At 45.1% G+C, this 13,713-nt stretch overlaps 1 protein-coding gene across 1 annotated transcript in view; it reads right to left on the bottom strand.

Annotated features, from left to right (window-relative positions):
* The window catches only part of LOC120995070 (membrane cofactor protein-like), a 98,223-nt gene that overhangs the window by 67,140 nt on the left and 17,370 nt on the right, over positions 1–13,713 (bottom strand). The window contains exon 2 of the mRNA XM_040424053.1: positions 2,427–2,511. Coding sequence (XP_040279987.1) covers positions 2,427–2,478 — 52 coding nt within the window. The 5' untranslated portion in view covers positions 2,479–2,511. The remainder of the gene's footprint in view (positions 1–2,426; positions 2,512–13,713) is intronic.

Below are 13,713 nucleotides of genomic sequence, written 5' to 3'. Positions count from 1 at the left end.
TCACGGAAGACAGATAGGAAATGCTCTTGAAATTATTTCATTAATTCAGCTGAGCAACATCTGTGGATTACAGATGACACACAGTGGTTAAAAACGGACACATTGACCCATCCACGAACATCTCCATGGATTAAGTAAGGACGCTTTTTTTTTCACGTACATAATACGGACATGGAAATGTGAACGAGGCCTGGATGACATTATAGCTAGGAAGCGATGGAAGGCACTATCACATCATGTAGAGAAACATATAACTTCTCTCTCTAATTCAGGGGCGGGGAACATTCGCGCAGGATCATTTCATGTGGCCCCGGCTCCCTGCCAGAGCATAGAGTGCATTATGGAAGCGGTCATTAGCATGCAGGAGGCACAGGAAGGAGAGAACAGTACTGCGCCATCTGTACTCCCCTTCCTTTGTCTTCTTCTGGGCCCCGCTCTGTGTCTGACACGTACAGAGTTAGGACGTAGCGCACATAGGCGCACACTATGACCTGACGCTGTGCGCTATCAAGTCACAGTACAGCTCGACAGGAATAAGACAAGGGAGGGTGGGTGAATCTGCCGAGTGGCAGTGCCGTCCGGACCTGTAGAGATACAGTAAGTTTATTTTATTTTTTTATGATCTGGGGTCTGATTAGGGGGCTGATCTGAAGAAGTGCAGGCTGGGGGGTCTGATTGGATGCTGGGGGTCTGATCTGAGGCTGGGTGGTCTGATGTAGGATGGTGTGAGGCTAATGGAGAGTCTGATGGGGGTCTGAGCTGAGGCATGATGAGGGCTGGAGAGGGTCTGATGGGAGGCTAATGGAGGCTAGGGAGGGTCTGATGGGGGTGTGATCTGAGGCTGGTGTAGGCTGGTGTAGGCTGGGGAGTCTGATCTATTCTGATGGAGGTGGGGGGGGGGCTGATCTGATGCTGAGAAAGGGGCAAAAGGCAGGGACAGTGTTTAGGGATAGTGAAAGCTGGGTGAACCTCCCTATGAACTCCTCTGGGATGAGCTTGGCTGCCATTAATGAAAACATAGTACATACACAAAAATAATGCAGCCAGATAGAAATGTCGGACTGCTGCAGAACTCGTCATGCAGCTATACCTCAGGCAGATACGTAAATGATTACAGGTGAGGTGTGATTAGAGACTGGGTCTTGCCACAAGAGGGCCTAAAAGTGCTTCCACTGCTGCCCTATAAAAAGGCTATCGAGGGGTACTTTTGGGTAGTGTACATTTTGGTGGGTGATCATTGACTGTTATGACACACTCAGACATTTTGCTCAGTTAACAGCTTTTGAGAGGGGGCATATCAATGAACTTCCAACCATCTAGGCCAGTGATGGCGAACCTTTCACAGACCGAGTGCCCAAACTGCAACCCAAAACCCACTTATTTATCTCAAAGTGCCAACACAACAATTTAACCTGAATACCACAGTGCAGTATAGTATATCTTTCATGTACTTTATCATTCAGCTAGAATAGCCTGTCTGCATTCAATGTGCTGCCTGTGCTGTTCATAGTGCGCCCTGCGCTGATGAATGGTGGGGAAAGTCTAAGCCATATTGGTACACCATAGCCTTTTTTGCGGGTGCCCACAAGAGGGCTATGAGTGCCGCCTCTGGCACCCGTGTCATAGGTTCGCCACCACTGATCTACGCAGTTCTGATCTGGGTATTAGGAGGTGTTGGGATCACTGTTTATGTGAGTGCACACTCTGCAAAAAGGCTCTGGACGGCCCAGAAAGACCACCAGGAGAGAGGATCATTTGATCCGCCTACAAGCGTGAGCAGCTCCCACAGATTCGCTGTCCACCATCCAGTCACAGGTAGCACCCTCATTATACACCCGTCTCTGGCAAGGTCATTTCCAGGCGTTTAGCAGAAAGAAATTTGGTGTTACTCCAATCATTATGTTTCCTGCCATTGAGAGTCAGCCACCGCTGCCTTTGTTTGCATTGCTGTCGTGAATGAGAAACCTGGACTGCTATGGATTGGGGCCATATTGTCTTTAGCAACAAATCCAGCTACGACAGTTGGTTTCAGTTATGGAGGCTTCAATCCTGCCTTTGCGGTAGATCGACACACAAGGTCCCAACTACTGGTGTGACGATCTGAGGAGCCATCACATATGACACTCAGTCTCCTCTAGTAGTGATGTGAGGGACACTCACAGCTCAGATATATGTACAGGACATCCTGCGGCCACGTGTTGCCGCTCATGGCAGGGCTGCCTGTAGCATTTTTTCAGCAGGATAATGCTCGTCCACACATAGCAAGGGTTTCCCAGGCATGTCTTAACTTGAAAGAGCGCTGCATTTGCACAATTACTGACTGTGTCCATCCATTTAAAATATAATTTTACTTATAATGTATAAAATGTTTATCTGTTCTACATAGTTTATTAAAAAGTACTGCAAAATTGTAAGCGTGAACTTACCATGAGTTCTACCAAAGGCTGCAAACAGGAAGATTGTCCAGTAGTATTCCATGACGATAAGTTGTGATAAATAAGCACAGAAATACTACAAAAAAAATAAAAAAATACAAGAAGAAAATATAAATGTTAAAATAAATGCTACCTCCTTTATATATAGTTACACATAAATCTGTGGCTATCTGGAAAAAAACAAACAAAAAAAACCCACAACACTATACAAGGTGTTCACCAGGACTTTAATGTTATGTTAAAAAGGGTTGTCTCTTGATTTAAACTTATCACATGTCCACAGGATAAGAGTCCAATTGGTGCAGACTGACTGGAGGGACCACAAACGATCATGAGCTCTGGTGCATTTTGTGGTCAGCACCATTGAATTCTATGAGACTGGTGGATATAGCAGAGTCCTCCCATCTCGCTACTAGCAGATAACTTAGGATAAAAGTGACAGCAGCAGAAAAACGGGGGCTATTCTAACAGCTCCAGCACATGCCAGCAAGTCCTCAGTCATGAGCTCACTGCTCTCCCCGCCCACCTGCCTCTGACAGGTTTTTCCAATCAGCAGCAGGTGGGCAGGGAAAGCCAGGAGCTCATGAATATTCGGGACTCATCATTAGGCTACTTTCACACCTGCGTTAGGTGCGGATCCGTCTGGTATCTGCACAGACGAATCCGCACCTATAATGCAAACACTTGTATCCGTTCAGAACGGATCAGTTATTATTCTTTTTTTAAAAAAGTCTAAGTCAAAACAGATCCGTCCTGACTTACATTGAAAGTCAATGAGGGACGGATCCGTTTTCAATTGCACCATATTGTGTCAGTGAAAATGGATCCTTCCCCATTGACTTACATTGTAAGTCAGGACAGATTTGTTTGGCTCTGCATCGCCAGGCGGACACCAGAACGCTGCCCGCAGCGTTTTGGTGTCCGCATCAAGAGCAGAACGGAGGCGGAACGGAGCCAAACTGATGCCTTCTGAACAGATCCTTATCCATTTAAAATGCATTGGGGCTGAACTGATCCATTTTGAACCGTTTGTAAGATCCCTGAAACGGATTTCACAAACTGAATTCAAAACGCCAGTCTGAAAGTAGCCTTATGCGCTGGAGCTGTTAAATACAAGATTTTGGCAAAATAGCTAGAAAGTGACCCAGCATTTTGCTAAGGAGATCTGTCACTAGTTTATGTTGCCCTTAGTGAGAACACCATAAAACTGGTGACAGATTCCCTTTAAACCTCATAGGATAAGTTACGGAAGTCATATCACATGACAACCAACATTTACAGAATAACAGACAACTTAAAGTGGTTGTACCACAAAAAATATTTCAGTTTTCAAACCAGCACTTCATCTGAATACTTTTGTAATTGCATGTAATAATTAAACATTTAGTATAGCCGCTGAGTAAAATTCAACAACATGTTTCTGTACAGCGCCTCCTGCTGTTTGTTCTTTCTTATTTCTTTGACCTGCTTACTGAGATGGCCGCACATGCTCAGTTTGATCCTACAACTGCCTCCTGAGCTGTGATAGGCAGAGCTGAGACACGCCCCCTTAGCTGCAGCAGAAAAGACACTCCCCCTGAGCTGCCAGCTTGATATAAATCCAGCAGAGCAATGAATGTGGAGATCTCTGGATCCATGTGAGGTACAGGGCTGGTTCTAGCTTGGTTAGAAAGATTGTCGTCCGATTAAAATTTTTTACACTAATCATGGGATAACCTCTTTACACTCCATTCACACTGGCCCAGATTTACTAACCCTACAGATGGTGTAAGCATAGATAAATCTGGTTCAGGCCTAGACAGACTATCACAGAGGCTCAGGCCGGATGATAAATGTGGTGCAGACACAGACACTTTTCTCAGATTCTATACTAACGATTGGTTGACTTATTGTCAGACAGACTTATTAGCCAAATCATGCAACTGAGGACTCTTTCCCACAAAGCCCCAGTCCCGCTCTGCAAAGCCTGTCTCCTTGTCGAGCAGGTGGAAAAATAGGAGTACAGACCATAGATGCGCCAGATTGCACTCATTTTATAGCGCCAGATTGCACTCATTTTATAGACCGATTTTTGGCGCAGACACATTAGTAAATCTGTGCCGTTGTGCTTACTGGGTCTGTTGGTTGTAGTTCAATAATAATAATGAAAGAAAATCAAACTCATGCAGCTCCAGTCCAAATGGGAAGTCAGGAAGCACAAAGGGTATGAACACACAATGCGGTGGAGTCATGGCTGTGAACCGTACAGCCATACGAGCCGCAGCTGGCTCTTGTTAACTAATGAAGACAATTAATGGCTATAACAATACAGACCCACCAAACAGTGCAGTCTCATTTGTTTAATTAGAAGCTATTGCAGCCCTTTCAGCCTCGCGGCACTTGAATACAGCACGGCCGTGTCACAAGCACCAGACAACCGTACCGGGTGGTCGTACGCTTATGAGTCACAATTAATCCAATATTCGCTGGTTCACTGTAAAGTTATCAACTGCAGCGGTGCTTCCCTAGTGGAGGTGCGTCACTTGTTTTCTCTACAAGAATGCAGGAGATGTGGCCAAAATGTGTTGGGCTGTTACCACTGGTACTCTCACAAGGACTTATACAACACTTTCACTACAGACCTGTGTGTACGTTTGAGTATATATATATATATATATATATATATATATATATATATATATATATATATATATATATAAGAATAGTGGCGGCACTGGAGACAAGCAGTGTGGGTGCTATGTCCAGGGATATTGCTGCTTACCCCAGATGAACAAGAACGAAGAAAGGACAGCACTCCAAGTAAAAAGTAGTGGTCTTTAATCACCCATGCAGATGGCAACGTTTTAGCTCAAACAGACATTATTATTATTCACAGACAAGAATGATGCTGCGGAATCAAGAGGTGTGACATACCCGGTGCATATACATTGTGTCTACATGTCCCTACTTGTACACATGAGTGCTCTCATTGTGACTTGTAATTTTGGTTCGGCTAGCTTTTTATCGCATTTATTTAATATTTTGTGTCAGTCCACACTGCGGCATATTGATACATGTTTGGTTTGTGGGAGATCTATGGGTGATCCGGGTGAGGATAGCGACACTTGTGTTGCGGTCTCCGCTGTTCACCCATGGATGGTGGGTTCTGTGTCCTCTTGGGCTACAGTGTCCCTCCTTGCCCCCTTAAACACATGTTGTATAGCACGGCTTGTATTCCCGTGTTGCGCTGTCCTGTCTATGTGTGTATGGACATGCGCGTACACAGTGTTGGGACTCAATGACTTCTTGTAATATGGCCGACCGATACTCCTGGCAGTAGTGCGCATGTCCGTGTGCGTGTCTCCGCAACTATTGGTGGTGACGTCATGCCGTGACTGGACGCGTTTGGCGTCTGCGCACTGCCTGTTTCCGAACGCCGGATCTATCGGCATGCGACATGTTTGATGCGAGGGACGGCGCTGGGTATGTCAACACTTACTTTCTTTCTTTGCAGCATCATTATTCTTATTCCTCTCACTGTTGTGTACACCTGCCCCTAATCACCAATTACCTCTTTGTAGGTTATAATATGTACACTATATATTATATTTTTGGTGTATCACTACAGCATTTTTTGCCTATGGGTATTACACAAGTATATCTGTATTTGGATATTGTACATGCACTTTAAATTTCAAACCATATTGTTGATTGATTGTATTATGATGTAATGGGGGTTGGACTATATATACCCCAGCATACACTGTGTTCATTGCTTGAAAAAGGCTCTTGTTTGAGCTGAAACGTTGCCATCTGCATGGGTGATTAAAGACCACTACTTTTTACTTGGAGTGCTGTCCATTCTTCGTTATATATATATATATATATATATATATACATACACACACACACACACACACATCCTATTTTTGTCCATTTTAGTGGCCTGACAGACCCCATAGAAATCAATGAACCCGTTTTAACGGGCGTTGCATAAAATGTCATCTGTCTAGCAGCCATTAAAAATGGGTTGGCTACTAGGAGACACTGAGAAGCAATGGAGAAAAAAAAAAAAAAAAAGCCAAAAGAAATTCATCTGGGTGAATGGATGACAAATGGCCGTGGATGACAATAGACTGCAAGCAAAAGGATATATATATAAAAAAAAAAAAAAAAAAAAACATTTTTGACACATGGATACAAAATGGCCATGAAACTTACAATTTAGGCTACTTTCACACCTGCGTTAGGTGCGGATCCGTCTGGTATCTGCACAGACAGATCCACACCTATAATGCAAACGATTGTATCCGTTCAGAACGGATCATTTTGCATTACCATGAACAAAAATTTGTTCATGATAATGCAAACGGATCCGTTTTGACTTACACTGAAAGTCAATAGGAGGTGGTTCAGTTTTCAATTGCACCATATTGTGTCAGTGAAAACGGATCCGTCCCCATTGACTTACAATGTAAGTCAGGACGGATCAGTTTGGCTCCGCATCGTCAGGCGGACATCAAAACGCTGCAAGCTGCGTTTTGGTGTCCGCCTCCAGAGCGGAATGGAGACTGAACGGAGGCAAACTGATGCATTCTGAACGGATCCTTAACCATTCAGAATGCATTGGGGCTGAACTGATCCGTTTTGGGCCGCTTGTGAGAGCCCTGAAACGGATCTCACAAGCGGACCCACAAACGCCAGTGTGAAAGTAGCCTTAAGGGTGCATTCACATGACAGTGAAAAACAAAACAAAAAACAAACAGCACTGTCAGTTTTATATGTCCCCCAGCAGTAATTATGTCCCCCATAGTGGCCCATAATGTGCCCCAGCAGTAATAATGTTCCCTATAGTGGCCCATAACTACTCAAGCGTGATGATGTCATCACACACTCACAACATGATCGCGTTGTGAGGTCATTACGCTTGAGCGCAGGTTCTTCAGAATAAAGAGGAGTTTAGTGATTTTTTTTAACCCCTAAAACACCATATTGCACTAGTGTACCCGTTTTTAGTCTTAAATGTAAACATTGGCAGCATTACATGCAATACATTAAAACACAGTGCAAATCGTCTGTGGAACTATTCTTGTCATTAGAAACAACCAAAAAAAAACAAACAAAAACAAAAAGGCAATGACAAAACAAGTTGTCATCTGTTTTACAGGCTACATAGTGCTCATTGAGTGCTATGCAGCGAATAAAGGAAGTGGAAATGGCGCTGCCTCTACTGGACATGGTAATCACGTGGTCACTGCGTTTTCTTCAGGCACAGCAGAGCTGCTGGGACTTGGCACCCAGGTCAGCTTTTCTAGCGTAAAATGCCACCTAAATGCTTTTTCCCCTGAATAGTGGGTCCCACAAATGCCCCAGTTACAGCGGAAAAGGGTGGAATATAAAAAAATAATAAATAAAAATAAAAAAGATGGCTGCCCAACAAATCAAAAAGTTAGGACTGTTTAACTGCCATGTGTGCAGAATCCCAAAAATGTGCCTGGTCAAACTCCTTTCCAGGACAGGTTATTAAGGGGTTAAGAAATGCAGTCTGTATGCGGCACAGCACGTTGCCATATATTTCCCAACACAAGGTGGCACTCTTCTTCTACAGTTACTCAGAATAAATAAATGAACTTTTTTTTCCCAATTAGACTTCAGAAAAGTTACAGATAGATGGCGCCACAAACGCTCCTATCCACATGTTCTTCAGCTGGAGCAGTGCAAGTCTGCGTGCTTAAAGCTTTCTCTCTACACGCTCCATTTAACAGTCCAGTATTAATAATATATGGTCACATAAACCCTTCTCTGCGATTGTGTACTTCCCCATTGTGCTGGAAATGTGACCAGCAGGAATGAGAGATCCAGCTTGGGTACAGTCACATGCCATGTGGTTATGTCAGAGTTTTTGATGCAATTTGTATGAAATTGTGAGGTATTGCCACAGCTTTTGCGAAAAGAACATGAGCACATAATGTGACTTGCATAGTATCACCAGTTCACAGTCCCTCAGCTTAGTTATAGCTCTGTGTGCCATATAGACCTAAAATTAAGGGCTCACGCACACAAACGTATTTTTTGTCCATGTCTTTTTTTTATTTTATTTTTTTGTGGCTCTATGCGGAACCATTCATTTCAATGGGGCCGCAAAAGAAAAAACAGAAATGACTGTGTGCATTCCGTGTCTGTATGTCCGTTCCCCAGAGAATAAAACATCCTATTATTGTTGGAATAAGGGACAAGGATAGGATTGTTCTATTATGGGCCAGCCGCCTTCTATGTTTTGCTAATCTGAAATTTGCGGAACGCAAAAACAACAACGGTCGTGTACATGAGCCCTAAGGGCTCTTTCACACCTGCGTTGTTGTGTTCCGGCATAGAGTTCCGTCGTCGGGGCTCTATGCCGGAAGAATCCTGATCAGGATTATCCTAATGCATTCTGAATGGAGAGAAATCCGTTCAGGATGCATCAGGATGTCTTCAGTTCCGGAACGGAACGTTTTTTGGCCGGAGAAAATACCGCAGCATGCTGCGCTTTTTGCTCCGGCCAAAAATCCGGAACACTTGCCGCAAGGCCGGATCCGGAATTAATGCCCATTGAAAGGCATTGATCCGGATCCGGCCTTAAGCTAAACGTCGTTTCGGCGCATTGCCGCATCCGACATTTAGCTTTTTCAGAGTGGTTACCATGGCTGCCGGGACGCTAAAGTCCTGGCAGCCATGGTAAAGTGTAGTGGGGAGCGGGGAGCAGTGTACTTACCGTCCGTGCGGCTCCCCGGGCGCTCCAGAGTGATGTCAGGGCGCCCCAAGCTCATGGATCATGTGATCACATGGATCACGTCATCCATGCGCATGGGGCGCTCTGACGTCATTCTGGAGCGCCCGGGGAGCCGCACGGACTGTAAGTATACCGCTCCCCCGCTCCCCACTACTACTATGGCAACCAGGACTTTAATAGCGTCCTGGGTGCCATAGTAACACTGAACGCATTTGGAAGACGGTTCCGTCTTCAAATGCTTTCAGTACACTTGCGTTTTTCCGGATCCGGAGTGTAATTCCGGCAAGTGGAGTACACGCCGGATCCGGACAACGCAAGTGTGAAAGAGGCCTTAAGATAAGTAGATCAGTGCACTGTGCATTTTAATAGAAAGTACTTGTCCTTCAACCGTTTTCAGCACTGGCGTCATCTTGGAAGCTATAGACGTGGCACACAGCACCCATGGGCAGCGGGAGGCCCATATGGCTGTGCTAGAGTAACGCAATAGGTCTTCGTACTGCTTCATATGCCAATAAATCAGGGTATGGGATTTCAGAAGATAAAAGGGCTGATTGAGTTCTAGATATTGATAAGCTGTCCTTTAGGACATATCATCAATGTCAGATTGGTGGGGGTCAGACACCCAGCACCCCTATCATCAGCTCTCCTCAGCAGTTGGTGCCGGAGATAGCACAGAAGATGGCAGCAGAAATCGTCAGCTCAGCTCCAGTTCAAGTCTATTTGTTGAACGTCCGCCAATCTGATACGGATAACCTTAGGCCTCTTGCACACGAATGTGTGCTGCAGACTGCAAATTGTGGTCCGCAATGCACGGGCACCGACCGTGGGCCAGCCGCATGTGGATCGCGACCCCATTCACTTGAATGGGGTCCGTGATCTGTCCGTTCCGCAAAAAGATTGTAAAAGTTCTATATTTTTACGGAACGGAAGACCACAGAAGCACTCCGTAGTGCTTCTGTTATTGAAGTGAATGGGTCCGCATCTGTGATGCGGAATGCACACGGCTGGTGTCCCGTGTATTGCAGACCCGCCGTATGTGGGTGTGCAAGAGGCCTTATCCTGTAAATGCCTGTGAAATGACAGTGTGTCGTAAACTCTTATCATTAGGGCTCGTACACACGGCTGTTCCATGCATTAGGGACCGCAATTTGCAGTTCCCAATGCATGGGCACCATCCGTGCGGCTGCCGCAGACAGATCTAGACCCATTTAACTTGAATGGGTCTGATTCATCCACTCCGCAAAAAAATAGAACATGATCTATTTTTTGCAGTGCGGAGGCATAGAGAGAAACCCAGCGGAAGCACTCCGTAGTACTTCTGTGGGGTTCCGCGCCTCTGTTCCGCAACGCACCTTCCGGATTGCAGACCCGCAATATGAGCACGGACAGGCAACAGCCGTCTGCATGAGCCCTTAAACAGTTAATGTTAAGGTGAGGCCTGATTTTTCTATGATATATGATAGAGGGTTTGGCTCACTAAGAACATCGAACATATCTGATAAGGTCATGAATTAATAACGCGCAAAGTCCTTACAGAATAAACAATTCACGGTATTTACTCTGGAAGCATTTTAATAATTTGATAAGAAGAAACTGGCAGAATGGCAGAGCCATTTTTAGGTCACTCCCTCATTAAGGCGCCTTCACATGCGCCAGATTTTGTGGCAGAAAATTCTGCGACTGAAAATCCGTTCCATTCACATGAATGAGCTTGCACAAATCCATGTGCTTGCCGCCCCATTCAAATGAATGGAACAGATTGTCAGTCACAGAATTTTCTGGCACAAAATCTGCCGCGTGTGAAGGCGCCCTTAACAGGGAAACGACTGAAGTCACATGACAGCTACTCTGCCTTCACAATCTGGTCACTGCTCTCCCTGGCTCTATGTAGTCATCATATCGGGGGGAGGGCTCAGCCACACGCTCAGGTTTCGGCATACAGTTTAGGAAGCCAAAGCCAAAAGTGAAATGAATAAAAAGGGAATTTGCATCCTTTATGCTTTCACTTCTTCTATGGTCCACTCCTGATTTGGCTTCCAAAACTGCATGCAGAAACCTGACCGCGTGGCCGCACCGCGAGTGTTCCCTTCAGAGCTAACACTTCTGCACACAAGCTGGTTCTCTCCATCCTAAAACACTCTGAATAAAAGGAAGTGTCCCCAGAACATGACCTATTGTTTAAATCCAGTTTTTTTTTTCTGACCTCAAGAGAGAACCTCACTGACTTCTATATATCTGTCAATGTAAGAGCTCATGCACACAAACATTTTTTTTTGTCTATGTCTGTACCATATTTTTTTTTTGCAGTCCATATTCAGAACCATTCACTTCAACGGAGCCGCAAAAACGGAAAGGACTCTGTGTGCATTCTGTGTCCGTATGTCTGGATTACGGACAAGGATAGGACTGTTCTATTAGGGGCCGTTCTGCAATATGCGTATTCCGAGAGCTCTAACTTTTTTTAGATGATTTAGCTGTCCGAGGGCTTGTTTTTTTGCAGGACAAGTTTCTTTGGGGTACACCTAGCTTACTGGTTAACTTTTTTAAAGGGAGTCCGTCACCAACCTGACTGGTTATAAACCAATCACATAGTTCAGTGGGACACAAAGACATGACACAGATGGCACCTTTGTTTCGTTTTTCAGATCATCCAAATCGCCCAAAAAGTTGTTTTTATGATCTGCTGATGAGCCGTCACAAGTGCCCAGGGGTGGAGCCACTGTGGGCAGAGGCACAGAGATATGCAGTGCACATGCACCAGTTACTGGCGTGAAATCTGGGACAGAACACTGCGCATGCCCGGGCTATAGGGAAATATGATGTCATAGAGCCACAGGGCTGGCCGGAGTTTACTGAGGGGCCGAGTTGGGCGCGAGTGAGGCAGGGAACTTGGGCACTTTCAGCAAACTCTGCTCCTGGGCACTTGTGACGGCTCATCAGCAGATCATAAAAACAACTTTTTGGGCGATTTGGATGATCTGAAAAACGAAACAAAGGTGCCATCTGTGTCATGTCTTTGTGTCCCACTGAACTTTGTGATCTGTTTAAAACCGGTCAGGTTGGTGACAGACTCCCTTTAACTCTTTAAACCACAATGCCATAGATGTAGACATCTTTGATATGCTGTAGTGTTTCAAGAGTAAACGCGCGTCACGTGTGTTTCGCCCTGTTCTTCTGTTCCACGCCCTACCAACTCCATCTCTGGATGCGGCTTGTTGCAAGGTAATGATTTCTTAAAAGCAATCCAGCGAGTTACTTAGAAACGTTCGCTTTTAGTTTCGGCCCCTTTGATTGGAATACCTGCTTCCTGAAGCTCCAGCTCCTGGGTTCTCTTCACTGGACTTCCGGTCTCCATCTGTCAACTTCCACATTAACAGTATCACGTGCACCACTGCAACCAATGACTAGCCTCAGTGATGACGTGTCTCCAAGCAGCACGCCGCTATTGGGGACACATCAGCGGTGTAGCCAGTCATGGCTGCACAGGCACACGTGAGCCCATCCGTCCAGAAGTTGACAGATGGAGACCTGAAGTTCCGTTAAAAAAAGCCGCTGGAGCGGAACGGTGAGGAGCAGGAAAATATTCCTTTAAGTTGGCCATACATATTAGAAGATCACTGGATGAATCCGCTAATTTTGGTGGTTCCAGCTGGCCATCTAATGTGTATGGGGTGTCCCAACAGTTACCATCAGGGAGAGAAGGATCCCTGACATTTACCATCAGGGAGAGAAGGATACCTGACATTTACCATCAGGGAGAGAAGGATACCTGACATTTACCATCAGGGAGAGAAGGATACCTGACATTTACCATCAGGGAGAGAAGGATACCTGACATTTACCATCAGGGAGAGAAGGATACCTGACATTTACCATCAGGGAGAGAAGGATACCTGACATTTACCATCAGGGAGAGAAGGATACCTGACATTTACCATCAGGGAGAGAAGGATACCTGACATTTACCATCAGGGAGAGAAGGATCCCTGACATTTACCATCAGGGAGAGAAGGATACCTGACATTTACCATCAGGGATGATCATTTCTTGTGCACCTTCACAGCAGAAAGGATGAATTGCAAAAACACTGCAGTAAAACTACACGGACATACTTCTTAACTGGAGGAGAACATTGAAGCGCAAAATCCATTCAAATGTACTACCTGGAACGGCCCTGTCGAACACATTTGAATAAAAGTTATAAATAGGCATTTCAGACTACAATCATTTAAATGAAAGGTGCCATAAACGGAAAGTCACCTTTGCAATATCCGAAAAGTAGATAGATATGCTTTCCAGGCTGCGGCAATACTGCCCATAATGAATTATCTACCTCCAGTCAAACTGGTGAATTATTAATTAGCATATTGTTTTATTGTATTGCTACTGTTCCTTTAAGTAGACAGCATGAAAACAGGATATCCAGCGCATGAACTGCTGACATGCTGCACCACACACAGCAAGAGCTAGATGATTAAACACAGAATATGAAGACTCTCCTGCAGATATGGGAGGAAGGCTCTGTCC

Source organism: Bufo bufo, chromosome 3 (assembly GCF_905171765.1).
Source record: "Bufo bufo chromosome 3, aBufBuf1.1, whole genome shotgun sequence".
NCBI classification, from domain to species: domain Eukaryota; kingdom Metazoa; phylum Chordata; class Amphibia; order Anura; family Bufonidae; genus Bufo; species Bufo bufo.
This window is presented reverse-complemented; position numbering and strand designations above follow the sequence as displayed.